This window comes from Tachyglossus aculeatus, chromosome 10 (genome assembly GCF_015852505.1).
Source record: "Tachyglossus aculeatus isolate mTacAcu1 chromosome 10, mTacAcu1.pri, whole genome shotgun sequence".
In the NCBI taxonomy this organism is placed as follows: domain Eukaryota; kingdom Metazoa; phylum Chordata; class Mammalia; order Monotremata; family Tachyglossidae; genus Tachyglossus; species Tachyglossus aculeatus.
This window is the reverse complement of record NC_052075.1, coordinates 56,614,630-56,635,314: the sequence shown is the minus strand read 5'-3', so window position 1 is coordinate 56,635,314 and position 20,685 is coordinate 56,614,630. Positions and strand designations below refer to the sequence as shown.

Sequence of the window (20,685 nt, the reverse complement as noted above, 5' to 3'; positions counted from 1 at the left end):
TGCCAATTTGTACTTCCCAAGCGCTTAGTACAGTGCTCTGCACACAGTAAGCGCTCAATAAGTACGATTGATGATGATGACTGTCTCTATATGTTGCCAACTTGGACTTCCCAAGCGCTTAGAGCCGTGCTCTGCACCCAGTAAGCGCTCAATCAATACGATCGATTGATTGTACCTCCCAAGCGCTTAGTCCAGTGCTCTGCACCCAGTAAGCGCTCAGTAAATACGATTGATGATGATGACTGTCTCTATATGTTGCCAACTTGGGCTTCCCAAGCGCTTAGTGCCGTGCTCTGCACACAGTAAGTGCTCAATAAATACGATTGATTGATTGATTGTAGCTCCCAAGCGCTTAGTCCAGTGCTCTGCACCCAGTAAGCGCTCAATAAATACGATTGATGATGATGACTGTCTCTATATGTTGCCAACTTGGACTTCCCAAGTGCTTAGAGCAGTGCTCTGCACACAGTAAGCGCTCAATCAATACTATTGATTGATTGTAGCTCCCAAGCGCTTAGTCCAGTGCTCTGCACCCAGTAAGCGCTCAATAAATACGATTGATGATGATGACTGTCTCTATATGTTGCCAACTTGGACTTCCCAAGCGCTTAGTGCCGTGCTCTGCACACAGTAAGCGCTCAATCAATACGATTGATTGATTGTACCTCCCAAGCGCTTAGTCCAGTGCTCTGCACACAGTAAGCGCTCAATAAATACGATTGATGATGATGACTGTCTCTATATGTTGCCAACGTGGACTTCCCAAGCGCTTAGAGCAGTGCTCTGCACACAGTAAGCGCTCAAAAAATACGATTGATTGTACCTCCCAAGCGCTTAGTCCAGTGCTCTGCACCCAGTAAGCGCTCAATAAATATGATTGATGATGATGACTGTCTCTAGATGTTGCCAACTTGGACTTCCCAAGCGTTTAGAGCTGTGCTCTGCACACAGTAAGCGCTCAATAAATACGATTGATTGATTGTACCTCCCAAGCACTTAGTCCGGTGCTCTGCACCCAGTAAGCGCTCAATAAATACGATTGATGATGATGACTGTCTCTAGATGTTGCCAACTTGGACTTCCCAAGCATTTAGAGCTGTGCTCTGCACACAGTAAGCGCTCAATAAATACGATTGATTGATTGTACCTCCCAAGCACTTAGTCCGGTGCTCTGCACCCAGTAAGCACTCAATAAATACGATTGATGATGATGACTCTCTATATGTTGCCAACTTGGACTTCCCAAGCGCTTAGAGCCGTACTCTGCACACAGTAAGCGCTCAATAAATACGACTGATTGATTGTACCTCCCAAGCGCTTAGTCCAGTGCTCTGCACCCAGTAAGCGCTCAATAAATACGATTGATGATGATGACTGTCTCTATATGTTGCCAACTTGGACTTCCCAAGCGCTTAGAGCCGTGCTCTGCACACAGTAAGTGCTCAATCAATCCGATTGATTGATTGTACCTCCCAATAATAATAATAATAATAATGGCATTTATTAAGCGCTTACTATGTGCAAAGCACTGTTCTAAGCGCTGGGGAGGTTACAAGGTGATCAGGTTGTCCCACGTGGGGCTCACAGTCTCAAGCCCCATTTTACAGATGAGGTAACTGAGGCACAGAGAAGTTAAGTGACTTGCCCAAAGTCACACAGCTGACAATTGGCGGAGCCAGGGTTTGAACCCATGACCTCTGACTCCAAAGCCCGGGCTCTTCTCCACTGAGCCACGCCGCTTAGTCCAGTGCTCTGCACACAGTAAGCGCTCAATAAACACGATTGATGATGATGACTGTCTCAAGCGCTTAGTGCCATGCTCTGCACACAGTAAGCGCTCAATAAATACGATTGATGATGATGACTGTCTCTATATGTTGCCAACTTGGACTTCCCAAGCGCTTAGAGCCGTGCTCTGCACCCAGTAAGCGCTCAATCAATACGATCGATTGATTGTACCTCCCAAGCGCTTAGTCCAGTGCTCTGCACCCAGAAAGCGCTCAATAAATACGATTGATGATGATGACCGTCTCTATATGTTGCCAGCTTGGACTTCCCAAGCGCTTAGTGCCATGCTCTGCACACAGTAAGCGCTCAATACGATTGATTGATTGATTGTACCTCCCAAGCGCATAGTCCAGTGCTCTGCACCCAGTAAGCGCTCAATAAACACGATTGATGATGATGACCGTCTCTAGATGTTGCCAGCTTGGACTTCCCAAGCGCTTAGTGCCAGCGCTCAATCAATACGATTGATTGATTGTACCTCCCAAGCGCCGAGTCCAGTGCTCTGCACCCAGTGAGCGCTCAATAAATAGGATTGATGGGTGATGGATGGAGGTGGGATTTGAGCCCACGAGCCCCGAGGACGACTGGGAAGCCCGGGCTCTTCCCGCCTTGCCCGCCCGCGGCCGCGTGGCTCACCTCGTGGGGCCTGGGCTCCGTGCGGGGCGGTGGCCACCCTGAGGGCCAGCCCGTAGGCGCCCTGGAAGGAGTGGCTGTCGCGGATGAGGAAGTCGCCCGGCTCCCGGCCCTTCAGCAGAGAGATGGCTGGGGGGGGCACACACAAGGGACCCCGGCCCACCCGGCCTGAGGAGGCGGCTCCCCCAGGCCGGCCCCGGGCCACCCCGCCTGCCCCCCCGGTGCGCCCCCTCACCTTCCTCCCGCGACAGCTGGGGTTTGTACCAGAACTTGGTCGTGTCCTGGACAAACTTGACGTCGCTCTGACTCGGGGGGGCGGCGGGTTCTGGGGTCGGGGGAGAAGAGCCCCCCGCCGAGGCGGGCCCGTCGCCGGAGGCCCGGCCCAACCCTCGCGCCCCGGCCCGGGCCCGGTCGCCCACCGCCCTCGAGGCCCGGCCGCGGGGGTCCGGGCGCTCACCTGGAGGTGCGGGGGGCCCGGCCGGGGCCGGCGGGGCGAAGGTGACGTGGTGGGGGGCCGGAGGGGAGGGCGGCTGCGGGCCGGGCGGGTGGCGCTTCTCGGGCAGCGGCGGCTGGGCCCGGGGCGGGGAGTCGGGCAGGGGGAAGGCGGGAGTCGGGGAGCCCCGCGGGGCCGGGGGACCCGCCACCAACCAGGGCACCTGGGTGGGCACGGGGGTGAGGGGCGAGCCGTCGGGGCTGTCGGGGGGCGGCCGGGGCCCGGGCCACGCGGCCTGGCGGAGGCCCGGCAGGCCGGCGGGCACCGGGGCCCGCGGGCCGGACTCGCCCGGGCTCCTCGCGCTCCTCGGAGGGGGGTCTGCTCGCCTGTCCGAGCCCCGGCGGGGGCCGGGGGGCCGCGGGCTGCCAAGAGACACGAGGCCGGTCGGCGACGGACGCCGCGAGCGGGCCCCGGGGCCCCCCCCGACGCCCGGCGGGGCCTACTCACCTCTCTCTGCCCTGCACGGGGCTGCTCGTGTGCAGCGGGGTGGGCGAGCCGGCGGGCGAGCCGGCCGGCTGGGCCGCAGCCGGGACCCCCGGCCGGGCCTCCCGCGGCTTTGGGCGCTGGAGGCTGCCGGGCCCGACGGCCATCGGGTGCCACTGGGACAGCTCTGCGGGGGCTGGACGGGCGGGAAGCGGGAGGGTCAGGGGCGACAGGTGCCCCTGGAGTGTTAGCTCGTTAATAACAACAATAATACTGATCGATCAATCAATCAGTCGTATTTATTGAGCGCTTACTGTGTGCAGAGCACTGTACCAAGCGCTTGGGAAGGACAAGTTGGCTTGATGATGATGGTATTGGTTAAGCGCTTCCTACGGGCCAAGCACTAAGCGCCGGGGGAGATACAAGGTGATCAGGCGCTCAATAAATACGACTGAATGAACGACTGCTTTCCCAACAACAATAATAACAATGATGATGGTATTGGTTAAGCGCTCACTACGGGCCGAGCACTAAGCGCCGGGGGAGATACAAGGTGATCAGGCGCTCAATAAATACGTTTGAATGAACGATTGCTTTCCCAACAATAATAATAATGATGATGGTATTGGTTAAGCGCTTCCTACAGGCCAAGCATTAAGCGCTGGGGGAGATACAAGGTGATCAGGCGCTCAATAAATACGATTGAATGAACAAATGATTGCTTTCCCAACAATAATAGTAATAATAATGATGATGGTATTGGTTAAGCGCTTCCTACGGGCCAAGCACTAAGCGCCGGGGGAGATACAAGGTGATCAGGCGCTCAATAAATACGACTGAATGAACGATTGCTTTCCCAACAACAATAATAATAATAATGATGATGGTATTGGTTAAGCGCTCACTACGGGCCGAGCACTAAGCGCTGGGGGAGATACAAGGTGATCAGGCGCTCAATAAATACGTTTGAATGAACGATTGCTTTCCCAACAATAATAATAATGATGATGGTATTGGTTAAGCGCTTCCTACAGGCCAAGCATTAAGCGCCAGGGGAGATACAAGGTGATCAGGCGCTCAATAAATACAATTGAATGAACAAATGATTGCTTTCCCAACAATAATAATAATAATAATGATGATGGTATTGGTTAAGTGCTCACTACGGGCCAAGCACTAAGCGCTGGGGGAGATACAAGGTGATCAGGTGCTCAATAAATACATTTGAATGAACGATTGCTTTCCTAACAATAATAATAATGATGATGGTATTGGTTAAGCGCTTCCTACGGGCCAAGCACTAAGCGCCGGGGGAGATACAAGGTGACCAGGCACTCAATAAATACGATTGAGTGAACGATTGCTTTCCCAACAACAATAATAATAATGATGATGGTACTGGTTAAGCGCTTCCTGTGGGCCAAGCACTAAGCGCCGGGGGAGATACAAGGTGACCAGGCACTCAATAAATACAATTGAATGAACGATTGCTTTCCCAACAACAATAATAATGATGATGATGGTATTGGTTAAGCGCTTCCTACGGGCCAAGCACTAAGCGCCGGGGGAGATACAAGGTGACCAGGCGCTCAATAAATACGATTAAATGAACGAATGATTGCTTTCCCAACAACAACAATAATAATAATAATAATGATGATGGTATTGGTTAAGCACTTCCTGCGGGCCAAGCAGTAAGCGCTGGGGGAGATACAAGGTGATTAGGCGCTCAATAAATACGTTTGAATGAACGATTGCTTTCCTAACAGTAATAATAATGATGATGGTATTGGTTAAGCGCTTCCTACGGGCCAAGCACTAAGCGCTGGGGGAGATACAGGGTGATCAGGCACTCAATAAATACGATTGAATGAGCGAATGACTGCTTTCCCAACAACAACAATAATAATAATGATGATGGTATTTGTTACGCGCTTACTATGGGCCAAGCACTAAGCGCTGGGGGAGATACAAGGTGATCAGGTGATCAATAAATACGTTTGAATGAACGAATGATTGCTTTCCCAAGCGCTTCGTATAATGCAGCGGGGAATGCCTCTTTTTATCGTTGTGTTGTCCTCTCCCAAGCGCTTAGTACAGTGCTCTTCACACAGCAAGCGCTCAATAAATACGATTGAATGAACGAATGATTGCTTTCCCAAGCGCTTAGTATAATGCAGCGGGGAATGCCTCTTTTTATTGTTGTGTTGTCCTCTCCCAAGCGCTTAGTACAGTGCTCTTCTAGACTGTGAGCCCACTGTTGGGTAGGGACCGTCTCTATAGGTTGCCAACTTGTACCTCCCAAGCGCTTAGTACAGTGCTCTGCACACAGTAAGCGCTCAGTAAATACGATGGAATGAATGAATGCTCTTCACACAGCAAGCGCTCAATAAATACGACTGAATGAACGAATGGTTGCTTTCCCAAGCGCTTCGTATAATGCAGCGGGGAACGCGTCTTTTTATTGTTGTGTTGTCCTCTCATTCATTCATTCATTCAGTCGTATTTATTGAGCGCTTACTGTGTGCAGAGCGCTGTACTAAGCGCTTGGGAAGTCCAAGTCGGCAACGTAAAGAGACGGTCCCTACCCAACAACGGGCTCACAGTCTAGAAAAGGGAGGCAAGACAGCAAAACATGTGGATAGGTGTCAGAATGTCAGAACAACTAAAGCGAGCGCTTCGTACAGTGGTCTTCACACCGCAAGCGCTCAATAAATACGACTGAACGAACGAATGAATGAGGAACCAATGAATAATAATAATAATGATGGCATTTGTTCATCATCATCATCATCAATCGTATTTATTGAGTGCTTACTGTGTGCAGAGCACTGTACTAAGCGCTTGGGAAGTACAAATTGGCAACATATAGAGACAGTCCCTACCCAACAGTGGGCTCACAGTCTAAAAGGGGGAGACAGAGACCAAACATACTAACAAAATAAAATAAATAGAATAGATATGTACAAATAAATTAAATAAATAGAGTAAAAAAAATTTGTTAAGCGCTTACTATGTGCACAGCACTGTTCTAAGCGCCGGGGGGGATACAAGGTGATCAGGTTGTCCCATGTGGGGCTCACAGTCTTAGTCCCCGTTTTACGGATGAGGTCACTGAGGCCCAGAGAATCAATCAACCGTATTTACTGAGCGCTTACCGTGTGCAGAGCGCTGTACTAAGCGCTTGGGAAGTCCAAGTCGGCAACATCTAGAGACGGTCCCTACCCAACAGCGGGCTCACAGTCTAAAAGCGAAGTGACTTGCCCACCGAGGGACTGATGGATCAACTTTCTTCCCAGAAGGAAGCTTCTCCCCCTCCTCCCCATCATCATCATCAATCGTATTTACTGAGCGCTTACTGTGTGCAGAGCCCTGTACTAAGCGCTGGGGAAGTCCAAATTGGCAACATCTAGAGCCCAACAGTGGGCTCCCAGTCTAAAAGGGGGAGACGGAGAACAAAACCAAACATACTAATTAAAATAAATAGAATAGATATGTACAGATAGAGTAAAAAAATATGTACAAACATATATCCGTATCCCCAGGGGCCGTGCCCCGTCCTCCCCGGTGCCCGCAGCCCCGCCGCGCCCCAACGGACTCACCTGCGGGTGCCAGGCCTCCCGGGTAGGCCTCGCCGCCCTCCTCCGCCCCCTCGAACGCGAGGCCGCAGGGCGACGGGCACGGCGCCCCGCAGGTCCGGGGCGCCCGCCCGTAGGCCGGCCCCCCGCAGCAGGCGGGCCCGGCGCCCCCGCAGCCGTAGGCCGCGACCGGGGGGTACCCGGGCGGGGCCAGGCGGGCGCAGGGGTACCCGGCGTCCCCGGCCTTGGGCGGCCTCAGGTAGCCGCAGTCGGGCCCCTCGGCGCGGGCGTGGGCCCCGTAGGCGGGCACCAGGAGGGGCAGCGGGTGCAGGAGGGCCCCCTTGCCCGCGCCGGCCGGCCACGGGTCGGCGGGGGCCGGCTCCCGCTCCAGCCTCAGCCCGTAGAAGGCGGCGGCGGCGGCGGCGGCGGCGGGGGGCAGCCCCGGCTCCTTCTCCCGGCACGTCGGGCACGGGCACGGGGCGGCCGGGCCCGGCTCCTCCAGGATGAGCACCTCCCGGTAACCGGGGGGCCCGTAGCCGAAGCCCCCGGGGTCGCGGGGCCCCGGCTCCAGCCGGTACGGGTAGGGCCCCTCGGACAGGGAGCGGTACAGCCGCCTCTTCTCCATCGTCCCATCGCCGTAGGCCTCGTAGGCCTCGTAGGCCCCGCAGGCCGGCCGCCTCCGCTCCAGGGTGCCCTCGGGCCGGTAGTAGCCGCCGCCGCCGCCGCCGCCGCCGCCGTGCTGGGGGCCGAAGGGCTCGCGGTAGCCGTGGCGGCAGGAGCAGTGGCGGACCAGGCCCGGCCGGGCCGCCCGGTAGCCCCCGAGGTGGCCGCCGGCCCGGCCCGGCTCGTCCTCGTCGTCCAAGATGGCCGTCTCCCGGCCCCCGGCCGGCGTCTCGGCGGCGGCGGCGTCCGGAGCCGGGGCCGGGGCCGGCGGGGGCCGGGGGCCCAGCCCGCACCCCCCGAGGAGCCGGTCCAGCTCCTCGCGCTCGGCCGGGGTGGGCGGGGGCCGGCCGGGGGACGCGGGGTCGTCGGGCCGCTCCGTCACGTTGGACCAGTGGCCCGAGTCGGTGCTGACGGACAGGAGCGGGGCCGGCGGGGAGGGCCGGGCCGCCGCCGCCACCGGAGACGGGGCCGGGGGCTCCCCAGACGCCGCCGCCGGGCGCGGGCGCTGCACTTGGGCGTACAGGCTGCCGTCCAGGGGGCCCCGGGTGTGGGAGGGCCAGCCTGCGGGGACGGCGGGGAGGGAGAGACAGAGAGAGGGAGGGACGGAGGGAGGGAGGCCCCGGCTGACCGCTGCTCACTCCGGCCGCACCGCTACCCCGCCGAAGCACGCTCCCCGAATTGTCTGTCCGCCCCTCTAACCCGGGCCCGCTGATAAGCAAGCCGTCCTTCCTGTGCCGTCTATGCCTTCCAACATCATTCATTCGTTCATATTTATTGAGCGCTTACTGTGTGCAGAGCACTGGACTAAGCGCTTGGGAAGGACAAGTTGGCAACACATAGAGACGGTCCCTACCCAACAACAGGCTCACAGTCTAGAACCCCCCCCCATGGCATCCAAACTGCTTCCACACCATCCACACGGCCCTACGCCCCATCTAAACCGTCCATACCACCCCCCCATGGCATCCAGACTGCTTCCACACCATCCACACGGCCCCACGCCCCCTCTAAACCATCCATACCACCCCCCCATGGCATCCAAACTGCTTCCATACCATCCACACGGCCCCATGCCCTGTCTAAGCCATCCATACCACCCCCCATGGCATCCAAACTGCTTCCATGCCATCCACACAGCCCCACGCCCTGTCTAAACCATCCATACCCCCCCATGGCATCCAAACTGCTTCTACACCATCCACACGGCCCCATTCCCCGTCTAAACCGTCCATACCATCCCCCCATGGCATCCAAATTGCTTCCACACCATCCCCACGGCCCCACACCCCGCCTAAACCGTCCATACCACCCCCACCATGGCATCCAAACTGCTTCCACACCATCCACACGGCCCCACGCCCTGTCTAAACTGTCCATACCACCCCCACCATGGCATCCAAACTGCATCCACACGGCCCCACGCCCCGTCTAAACCACCCTTACCACCTCCTACACCATCATACTGCTTCCACACCGTCTACACTGCCCCAGACCCTGTCTAAACCGCCCATCACGGCATCCATACTGCCTCCACACCATCCACACTGCCCCAAACCCTGTCTAAACCACCCATACCCCCCCCCGTGGTATCCATAATAATAATAATGATCCAACTTTTGTACTTCCCAAGTGCTTAGTACAGTGCTCTGCGCACAGTAAGCACTCAATAAATACGATTAGACTGTGAGCCCCCCTGTGAGACAACCTGATCACCTTGTGACCTCCCCTGCGCTAATAACAGTGCTTTGCACATAGTAAGCGCTTAATAAATGCCATCATTATTATTAAATGCGATTAAATGAATGAATGATGGCATTATTAAATACGATTGAATGAATGATGGCATTTATTAAGCGCTTACTATGTGCAAAGCACCGTTCTAAGCGCTGGGGAAGTTACAGGGTGATCAGGTTGTCCCACGGGGGGCTCCCAGTCTTCACCCCCGTTTTCCAGATGAGGGAACTGAGGCCCAGAGAAGAATAATAATGATGATGATGATGGCATTTATTAAGCGCTTACTATGTGCAAAGCACCGTTCTAAGCGCTGGGGAGGTTACAAGGTGATCAGGCTGTCCCACGGGGGGCTCACAGCCCTCATCCCCATTTGACAGATGAGGTCACTGAGGCCCAGAGAAGTGAAGTGACTCGCCCAAAGTCACCCAGCTGACAAGCGGCGGAGCCGGGATGCGAACCCCTGACCTCTGACTCCGAAGCCCGGGCTCTTTCCACTGAGCCGCGCTGCTTCCACACCATCTACACTGCTCCACTAAACCGTCCATACCCTCCCCCCCGCCGGCATCCATACGGCTTCCGCACCAACCACACTGCCCCATGTCCCGTCTAAATCCATTCAATCGTATTTATTGAGCGCTTACTGTGTGCAGAGCACTGTACTAGGTGTAAACCATCCATCCATACCAACCTCCACGGCATCCATACTACGTCCACAAGGCCCCACGCCCCGTCTAACCTCTCCATCTCATTCAATCGTATCTATTGAGCGCTTACGGTGCGCGGAGCACCGTGCTAAGCGCTTGGGAAGTACGAGTTGAGTGACTGAATCTCCATCCCGCCTCCCGCGGCGTCCGTCCGGCTTTCCGCACCGCCGCGCGGCCCGGTCGAGGCCCTCCCGCCACCCCAACGCACCGTGGCCGCCGTCCTCGTGGCTGCGGTTGAAGTCCTCGTAGGAGTCCCAGCGCACGGCCGGCTCGGACGTGTTGTAGTCGACGGAGACGGCCGGGTCGTCCCGCAGACAGTCCCGGCCTGGCGGGGGGGGGGGGACACACACGGGCCGGAGTTTGGGGGGACGGGGCGGGAGGGACCGGGCCGGGGCGTCTCCGCGAGGAGGGCGGCCTCACCTCCGATCTTCTCCGGGCCGGAGGAGAAGACGAACTCCACCGCGGCTTCGAACGGGAATCGCTCATCTGGGGGCGAGGGGGGCTTTCAGCCGCGGCCCCCCGCCCGGCCCCCCGCCTCGCCCCCCCGGCCGGGCCGGACCCCCTCACCCTGCCAGGCCTGGTCCAGCTGGTCCTTCCCGCAGCGCAGGCGGGGGCCGTGCACCGTGCACGTGTGGAACTGAACGCGGAACACGGAGGCCCGGCTCTGGCCCCCCGATGACCGGTGGTAACAGGTCACCTGCGGCGGGGACACGAGCAGCAGCATCATCATCAATCGTATTTACTGAGCGCTTACTATGTGCAGAGCACTGGACTAAGCGCTTGGGAAGTACAAATTGGCAACATCTAGAGACAGTCCCTACCCAACAGTGGGCTCACAGTCTAAAAGGGGGAGACAGAGAACAAAACCAAACATACTAACAAAATAAAATCAATAGAATAGATATGTACAAGTAAAATAAATAGAGTAATAAATATGTACAAACATATATACATCTATACAGGTGCTGTGGGGAAGGGAAGGAGGTAAGATGGGGGGGATGGAGAGGGGGATGAGGGGGAGAGGAAGGAAGGGGCTCAGTGTGGGAAGGCCTCCTGGAGGAGGTGAGCTCTCAGCAGGGCCTTGAAGGGAGGAAGAGAGCGAGCTTGGCGGATGGGCAGAGGGATTGGGGGCATTCCAGGCCCGGGGGATGACATGGGCTGGGGGTCGATGGCGGGACAGGTGAGAACGAGGTACGGGGAGATTAGCGGCGGAGGAGCGGAGGGTGCGGGCTGGGATGGAGAAGGAGAGAAGGAAGGTGAGGTAGGAGGGGGCGAGGGGATGGATGGCCTTGAAGCCCAGGGTGAGGAGTTTCTGCCTGATGCGCAGATTGATTGGTAGCCACTGGAGATTTTTGAAGAGGGAAGTAATATGCCCAGACCGTTTCTGGACAAAGATAATCCGGGCAGCAGCACTGCCGCGTTGGCCTGGGGGCCAGAGGTCGCGGCTTCATTCATTCATTCGGCCGCATTTATTGAGCGCTTACTGTGTGCGGAGCCCTGGACTAATAATAATAATAGCATTTATGAAGCGCTTACTATGTGCAGAGCACTGGACTAATAATAATAACAGCATTTATGAAGCGCTTACTATGTGCAGAGCACTGGACTAATAATAATAATAGCATTCATTAAGCGCTAGGGAGGTTACAAGGTGATCAGGTTGTCCCCCGGGGGGCTCCCAGTCTTCATCCCCATTTTCCAGATGTGGTCACTGAGGCCCGGAGAAGTGAAGTGACTTGCCCAGAGCCACCCAGCTGACCAGCGTGGCTCAATGGAAAAGAGCCAGGGCTTGGGAGTCGGAGGTCATGGGTTCAAATCCCGGTTCCACCAATTGTCAGCTGGGTGACTTTGGGCCAGTCACTTCACTTCTCTGGGCCTCAGTTCCCTCATCTGGAAAATGGGGATGAAGACTGTGAGCCCCCCGTGGGACAACCTGATCACCTTGTAACCTCCCCAGCGCTTAGAACAGTGCTTTGCACATAGTAAGAAAGAGCTTAATAAATGCCATTACTATTATTATTATAAGTGGTGGAGCCAGGATTTGAACCCATGACCTCTGGCTCCAAAGCCCGGGCTCTTTCCACTGAGCCACGCTGCTTCTGGGCAAGTCACTCCACTTCTCTGGGCCTCGCTCACCTTCTCTGTAAAATGGGGATGAAGACTATGAGCCCCCCGTGGGACAACCTGATCACCTTGTACCTACCTACCCCCGTGCTTAGTGCTTAGCACATAGTAAGCGCCTAACGAATACCATAAAAAAGTGAAGTGACTTGCTCAAGGTCACCTAGCAGACAAGCCCCGCCCCATCACAGTCGGCCACGCCCCCTTCCCCGAACCGCCCAACCATCGCAGGTCCCGGCCTGTAAGCCCCGCCCCATCACAACCAACCACGCCCCCTTCCTCGAAGCGCCCAATCGCAGGTCCTGCCCCATAAGCCCCGCCCAATCACGGCCGGCCACGCCCCCTCCCCTGAACCACCCAACCGTTGCAGGCCCCGCCCAATCACAGCCGGCCCCGCCCCCTTCCACCGACCCGCCCCATTATTCTAGGCCCCGCCCCTCCCCTTCCTCATTGGCCCCCGCCGCCCCGTAAGCCCCGCCCTCCCGTGATCCCCACCCCTTCTCCTTTAGGTCCCGCCCCTTCGGCCCCCCCTTTCCTCATTGGCTCCACCGGCCCGTAAGCCCCCCATCGGGCCCCGCCCCGCCCCCTTCACCGTAAGCCCCGCCCCATCTCCTTTAGGCCCCTCCCCTCCCTCATTGCCCTCTTCCCCGTAAGCCCCGCCCACTCCCCCCATATGCCCCCCTTCCCGTAAGCCCCGCCCCTCAGCGTCCCTCACCATGACGTCATCCATGAGTAGCAGCAGGGGCTCCCGGCCGGCCACGCCCCTTCTCCTAAACCCCACCCACCCGGTGGCCACGCCCCCTTCCCCCTCAAGCCCCGCCCAATCATCGCGGAGCCAGTCCCCTAAGCCCCGCCCCTTCTCCTTTAGGCTCCGCCCCTCCCTTCCTCATTGGCCCATTCCGGCCCGCGAGCCCCGCCCCCTCCCCCGTCATGCCCCGCCCCTTCCCCCTCTGCCCCTCCGCCAAGCTAGCTCTCTTCCTCCCTTCAAGGCCCTGCTGAGAGCTCACCTCCTCCAGGAGGCCTTCCCACACTGAGCCCCTTCCTTCCTCTCCCCCTCGTCCCCCTCTCCATCCCCCCATCTTACCTCCTTCCCTTCCCCACACCACCTGTATATATGGATATATGGTTGTACATATTTATTACTCTATTTATGTATTTATTTTACTTGTACATTTCTATCCTATTTATTTTATTTTGTTGGTATGTTTGGTTCTGTTCTCTGTCTCCCCCTTTTAGACTGTGAGCCCACTGTTGGGTAGGGACTGTCTCTAGGTGTTGCCAATTTGTACTTCCCAAGCGCTTAGTACAGTGCTCTGCACATAGTAAGCGCTCAATAAATACGATTGATTGATTCCCGTAAGCCCCGCCCTTCGGCGGCCCTCGCCATGACGTCACCCTTGAGCAGCAGCGCAGGCTCCCGGCCGGCCCCGCCCCTTTCCCCTAAGACCCGCCCACCCGTGTGGCCACGCCCAATCACCGCAGGCCCCCCCACCCTCATTGGCCAACGAAAGCCCCGCCCCCTCGGGGGGGTCCCTCACCATGACGTCACCCTTGAGCAGAAGGGCGGGCTCCAGGCTGATGCACAGCTGCTGCGGGCCCGGGCCCGTTAGGCGGCTGTGGGGGGGGGGCGAGAGGGAGAGGGCTGCCGTCAGTCCTTCATTCCATCGTATTATTGATTGAGTGCTTACTATGTGCACAGCAATCAATCAATCAATCAATCAATCGTATTTATTGAGCGCTCACTATGTGCAGAGCACTGTACTAAGCGCTTGGGAAGTACAAATCGGCAACACATAGAGACAGTCCCTACCCAACACTGGACTGAGCGCTTGGGAAGGACAAGTTGGCAACATAGGGAGACGGTCCTTAGCATCAGGGGCAAGGGGGCCAGGGGACCGCCAGGAGATGGGTGACAACAGAGGTGCCAGGGGACTGCCAGCTGCAGAAGCAGCCTGGCTCAGTGGCAAGAGCCCGGGCTTTGGAGGCAGAGGTCATGGGTTCAAATCCCGGCCCCGCCAACTGTCAGCTGGGTGACTTTGGGCAAGTCATCATCATCATCATCATCATCAATCGTATTTACTGAGCGCTTACTATGTGCAGAGCACTGTACTCAGCGCTTGGGAAGTACAAATTGGCAACATATGGAGACAGTCCCTTCACTTCACTTATATATGTTTGTACATTTTCATTACTCTATTTATTTTACTTGTACTTATCTATTGTATTTATTGTATTTTGTTAATATGTTTGGTTCTGTTCTCTGTCTCCCCCTTCTAGACTGTGAGCCCGCTGTTGGGTAGGGACCGTCTCTGGGTGTTGCCAACTTGGACTTCCCAAGCGCTTAGTACAGTGCTCTGCACACAGTAAATGCTCAATAAATACGATTGATTGATTGATTGACTGTGAGCCCACTGTTGGGTAGGGACCGTCCCTATATGTTGCCAACTTGGACTTCCCAAGCGCTTAGTACAGTGCTCTGCACACAGTAAGTGCTCAATAAATACAACTGATTGATTGGTTGGTTGACTGATTGACTGTGAGCCCACTGTTGGGTAGGGACCATCTCTGTATGTTGCCAACTTGTACTTCCCAAGCGCTTAGTACAGTGCTCTGCACACAGTAAGTGCTCAATAAATACGATTGAATGATTGACTGACTGTGAGCCCACTGTTGGGTAGGGACCGTCCCTATATGTTGCCAACTTGGACTTCCCAAGAGCTTAGTCCGGTGCTCTGCACACAGTAAGCGCTCAATAAATACGATTGATTGATTCTTTGGGCCTCAGTGACCTCATCTGGGAAATGGGGATTTAAACTGTGAGCCCCCCTGTGGGACAACCTGATTACCTTGTCTCTCCCCCAGCGCTTAGAACAGTGCTGTGCACAGAGTAAGCGCTTAACAAATACCATCATCATCATGCCAGGGGGTCCCGGGGGGACGGGGCGGCCGTCACTCACTAGATCCCGGAGGTGTACACCAGTTGCATGGCCTGGTAGATCTTCAGAAATGGCTGGAACCCTGCGGGAGCGGGAGGAAGAGAAAGAAGGATGAGAGGGGGAAGGGAAGCGAGGACAGGATGCCAGGGGCCAGCGGATTTAGGGAACTCCCTCAATCAATCAATCCATCCATGGTAATAATGGTATTTGTTAAGTGCTTACTATGTGCCAAACATTCATTCATTCATTTATTGAGCACTTACTGTGTGCAGAGCACTGGACTAAGCACTGTTCTAAGCGCTGGGGAGGTTACAAGGTGATCGGGTTGCCCCACGGGGGGCTCACAGTTTTAATCCCCATTTAACAGATGAGGGAACGGAACTCTGACCCCGGGCAGATAAATACAACTGACTGACAAAAATGTTTATCAAAGTATTAATAACGCTGGTATTTGTTAAGCGCTTACTGTGTGCAAAGCACCGATCTAAGCACTAGATTCTGAACACATCACAGTATCTCAGTATTGGGCAGGTCACTTAACTTCTCTGTGCCTCAGTTCCCTCATCTGTAAAATGGGGATTAAGACTGTGAGCCCCACGTGAGTGTACTGAACACTTGGATTCACTCCTTCATTCAGTCGTATTTATCGAGCGCTTACTGTGTGCAGAGCGCTGGACTAAGCGCTTGGGAAGTCCAAGTTGGCAACATACAGAGACGGTCCCTACCCGACAACGGGCTCACAGTCGAGAAGGGGGAGACAGACGACAAAACGAAACACGTGGACAGGATCTGGAACAGTGCTTGACACATAATAATATAATAATAATAATAATAATAAACGACGATGGTATTTGTTAAGCACTTACTACATGCCAAGCACTGTTGTAAGTGCTGGGGTGGATGCAAGGTCATCATGCTGACCCACGGGGGGCTCACAGTCTTCATATATATGTTTGTACTTATTTATTACTCTATTTATTTATTTATTTAACCTGTACATATCTATTCTATTTATTTTATTTTGTTAGTATGGTTTGGTTTTGTTCTCTGTCTCCCCCTTTTAGACTGTGAGCCCACTGTTGGGTAGGGACCGTCTCTAGATGTTGCCAACTTGGACTTCCCAAGCGCTTAGTCCAGTGCTCTGCACACAGTAAGCGCTCAATAAATACAATTGATTGATTGATTGATTGATTGCCCTCCCTCTGCCCATCTGCCAAGCTAGCTCTCTTCCTCCCTTCAAGGCCCTGCTGAGAGCTCACCTCCTCCAGGAGGCCTTCCCAGACTGAGCCCCTTCCTTCCTCTCCCCCGCGTCCCCCTCTCCATCCCCCCCATCTTGCCTCCTTCCCTTCCCCACAGCACCTGTATATGTGTATATATGTTTGTACGTATTTTTTACTCTATTTATTTATTTATTCTATTTGTACATATCTATTCTATTTATTTTATTTTGTTAGTATGTTTGGTTTTGTTCTCTGTCTCCCCCTTTTAGACTGTGAGCCCACTGTTGGGTAGGGACCGTCTCTAGATGTTGCCAACTTGGACTTCCCAAGCACTTAGTCCAGTGCTCTGCACACAGTAAGCGCTCAATAAATACGATTGATTGATCCCCATTTTCCAGATGAGGTAACTGAAGCCCACAGAATAATTATAATAATAATGATGGGTTTTGTTAAGTTCTTACTGTGTGCAAAGCACTGTTCTAAGCGCTGGGGAGGTTACAAGGTGATCAGGTTGTCCCAAGGGGGGTCACAGCCTTAATCCCCATTTTCCAGATGAGGTCACTGAGGCCCAGAGACGTTAAGTGGCTTGCCCAGGGTCACACAGCTGACAAGTGGCGGAGTCGGCATTCGAACTCGTGACCTCCGGCTCCCAAGCCCTCGCTCTTTCCACTGAGCCACGCTTTTTCCCCTGACTCTAGACTCTAACCTCGCTGTGGGCAGGGAACGTGTCTGTTATACTGTTATAACGTACTCTCCCACGGGCTTAGTCCAGTGCCCTGCACACCGTACGCACTCGATAAATACAACTGACTGACAAAACTGTTTATCACAGTATTAATAACGCTGGTATTTGTTAAGCGCCTACTGTGTGCAAAGCACCGTTCTAAGCACTAGATTCTGAACACATCACAGTATCTCAGTATTGGGCAGGTCACTTCACTTCTCTGTGCCTCAGTTCCCTCATCTGTAAAATGGGGATGAAGACTGTGAGCCTCCCGTGGGACAACCTGATCACCTTGTAACCTCCCCAGCGCTTAGAACAGTGCTTTGCACATAGTAAGCGCTTAATAAATGCCAGCATTATTATTATTGGATCATCATCATCATCAATCGTATTTATTGAGCGCTTACTGTGTGCAGAGCGCTGGACTAAGCGCTTGGGAAGTACAAGTTGGCAACATCTAGAGACGGTCCCTACCCAACAGTGGGCTCACAGTCTAAAAGGGGGAGACAGAGAACAAAACCAAACATACTAACAAAATAAAATAAATAGAATAGATATGTACAAGTAAAATAAATAAATAGAGTAATAAATATGTACATCTTAGTATTGGAGAAGCAGCGTGGCTCAGTGGAAAGAGCCCGGGCTTCGGAGTCAGAGGTCGTGGGTTCAAATTCCGGCTCCACCACTTGTCATCATCATCAATCGTATTTATTAAGCGCTTACTGTGTGCAGAGCACTGTACTAAGCGCTTGGGAAGTACAAATTGGCAACATATAGAGACGGTCCCTACCCAACAGTGGGCTGGGCAAGTCACTTCACTTCTCTGGGCCTCAGTGACCTCATCTGGAAAATGGGGATGAAGATTGGGAGCCCCCTGGGGGGCAACCTGATCACCTTGTTAACCTCCCTGGTGCTTAGAACGGTGCTTTGCGCATAGTAGGCGCTTGATATATGCTATTATTATTATTATTATTATTATTTCCCCGGTGCTTAGAACGGTGCTTTGCACATAGTAGGCGCTTGATAAATGCTATTATTATTATTATTATTATTATTATTATTATTATTATTATTATTACCCTGGCGCTTAGAATGGTGCTTTGCACATAGCAGGTGCTTAATAAATGCTATTATTTTTTTTTAATTATTATTATTATTATTATTATTACCCCGGTGCTTAGAATGGTGCTTTGCACATAGTAGGCGCTTAATAAATGCTATTATTATTATTATTATTATTATTATTATTATTTTATTATTATTATTATTATTACCCCGGCACTTAGAATGGTGCTTTGCACATAGTAGGCGCTTAATAAATGCTATTATTATTATTATTATTATTATTATTATTATTATTATTATTATCATTACCCCGGCGCTTAGAATGGTGCTTTGCACATAGTAGGTGCTTAATAAATGCTATTATTATTATTATTATTATTATTATTATTATTATTATTATTACCCCGGCGCTTAGAATGGTGCTTTGCACATAGCAGGCACTTAATAAATGCTATTCTTCTTCTTCTTATTATTATTATTATTATTATTACCCCGGCGCTTAGAATGGTGCTTTGCACATAGCAGGCGCTTAATAAATGCTATTATTATTATTATTATTATTATTATTATTATTATTATTATTATTACCCCGACGCTTAGAATGGTGCTTTGCACACAGCAGGCGCTTAATAAATGCTATTATTATTATTATTATTATTATTATTATTATTATTATTATTATTACCCCGGTGCTTAGAATGGTGCTTTGCACATAGTAGGCGCTTAATAAATGCTATTTTATTATTATTATTATTATTATTATTATTATTATTATTATTATTATTATTATTATTATTGTTATTATTATTATTATTATGATTCTGAACGCATCAATACCCTGGACCGAGAGTCACGCCCCGGCTCTCCCCCTCCTCCTCCTGCTGACCTGTGCCGGGTTCAAAGGCGGGCAGAGCGGGCACCAGCACCTGCTGCAGGAACAGCGGGCTGCTGTTCATCTTGATGGCTCCCGACAGCAACCCGCTGAAGTAGTCGATGTACCTGAGGCGGGAGGACAGGGGACATCAGCAGGACGCAGCCGGCTGACTTGGGGCAGTGCCACTTCACTTCTCTGGGCCTCAGTTTCCCCATCTGTAAAATGGGGGCGGAGCCTGGGAGACAACCGGATCACCTCGTAACCTCCCCGGCGCTCTGCACGGAGTCAGCGCTTAGTAGACCGTGAGCCCGCTGTTGGGTAGGGACCGTCTCTAGATGTTGCCAACTTGGACTTCCCAAGCGCTTAGTACAGTGCTCTGCACACACGCTTAATAATAATAATGTTGGTATTTGTTAAGCGCTTACTCTGTGCCAAGCACTGTTCTAAGCGCTGGTGGGGGGGATACAAGGTGATCAGGTTGTCCCACTTGGGGCTCACAGTCTTCATCCCCATTTGACAGAGGAGGGAACTGAGGCCCAGAGAAGTGAAGTGGCTTGCCCGAAGTCACACAGCCGACACGTGGCGGAGCCGGGATTTGAACCCACGACCTCCGACTCCAAAGCCCGGGCTCTTTTCCACCGAGCCACGCTGCTTCTCAATAGGCGCTCAATAAATACGATTGAATGAATCCGTGTCCCACCTGGGGCTCCCGGGCTTAATCCCCATTTTACAGGCGAGGTAACTGAGGCACCTTGAAACGAATAACAATGATAATAATAATGATGGCATTTATTAAGCGCTTACTATGTGCAAAGCACCGTTCTAAGCGCTGGAGCACTGTTCTAAACAATACTGCTTGCGGTATTTGGTAAGCGCTTACCACAAGACGAATCGGGTGGGACACAGTCCCTGTCCCCAAGGGGGCTCACAGTCTTGATCCCCATTTTCCAGATGAGGCCACTGAGGCCCAGAGAAGTGAAGTGAGCCCGTTGTTGCTGGGTAGGGATTGTCTCTATCCGTTGCCGAATTGTGCTTTCATTCATTCAATCGTATTTATTAATAATGATAATAATAATAATAATGATGGCATTTGTTAAGCGCTTACTATCATCATCATCATCATCAATCGTATTTATTGAGCGCTTACTACGTGCAGAGCACTGTACTAAGCGCTTGGGAAGTACAAATTGGCAACATCTAGATACAGTCCCTACCCAACAGTGGGCTCACAGTCTAAAAGGGGGAGACAGAGAACAAAACCAAACATACCAACAAAATAAAATGAATAGGATAGGTACAAGTAAAATAAATAAATAAATAAATAGAGCAATAAATATGTACAAACATATATACACATATATACATATATATATATACATATATACATATACATATATACATATACATATATATACATATATATAATACGATTGATTGATTGATTTGTTAAGCGCTTACTATCATCATCATCATCATCATCAATCGTATTTATTGAGCGCTTACTATGTGCAGAGCACTGTACTAAGCGCTTGGGAAGTACAAATTGGCAACATCTAGAGACAGTCCCTACCCAACAGTGGGCTCACAGTCTAAAAGGGGGAGACAGAGAACAAAACCAAACATACTAACAAAATAAAATAAATAGAATAGATATGTACTAGTAAAATAAATAAATACATGGAGTAATAAATCTGTACAAACATCTATAAATATATACAGGTGCTGTGGG

General features: G+C 52.7%; 1 protein-coding gene across 5 annotated transcripts in view; it reads right to left on the bottom strand.

Moving 5' to 3' along the window:
- Nucleotides 1-20,685, bottom strand: part of TNS2 (tensin 2) — a 65,609-nt gene that overhangs the window by 14,803 nt on the left and 30,121 nt on the right. For all 5 annotated transcript variants that reach the window (XM_038752105.1, XM_038752106.1, XM_038752107.1 and 2 more), the window contains 11 exons: nt 18,969-19,081; nt 15,095-15,155; nt 13,676-13,751; nt 10,584-10,713; nt 10,437-10,502; nt 10,225-10,341; nt 6,940-8,139; nt 3,362-3,533; nt 2,879-3,276; nt 2,657-2,746; nt 2,425-2,550 (listed from right to left, as the gene is read on the bottom strand). In XM_038752105.1, coding sequence (XP_038608033.1) covers nt 2,425-2,550; nt 2,657-2,746; nt 2,879-3,276; nt 3,362-3,533; nt 6,940-8,139; nt 10,225-10,341; nt 10,437-10,502; nt 10,584-10,713; nt 13,676-13,751; nt 15,095-15,155; nt 18,969-19,081 — 2,549 coding nt within the window. The remainder of the gene's footprint in view (nt 1-2,424; nt 2,551-2,656; nt 2,747-2,878; nt 3,277-3,361; nt 3,534-6,939; nt 8,140-10,224; nt 10,342-10,436; nt 10,503-10,583; nt 10,714-13,675; nt 13,752-15,094; nt 15,156-18,968; nt 19,082-20,685) is intronic.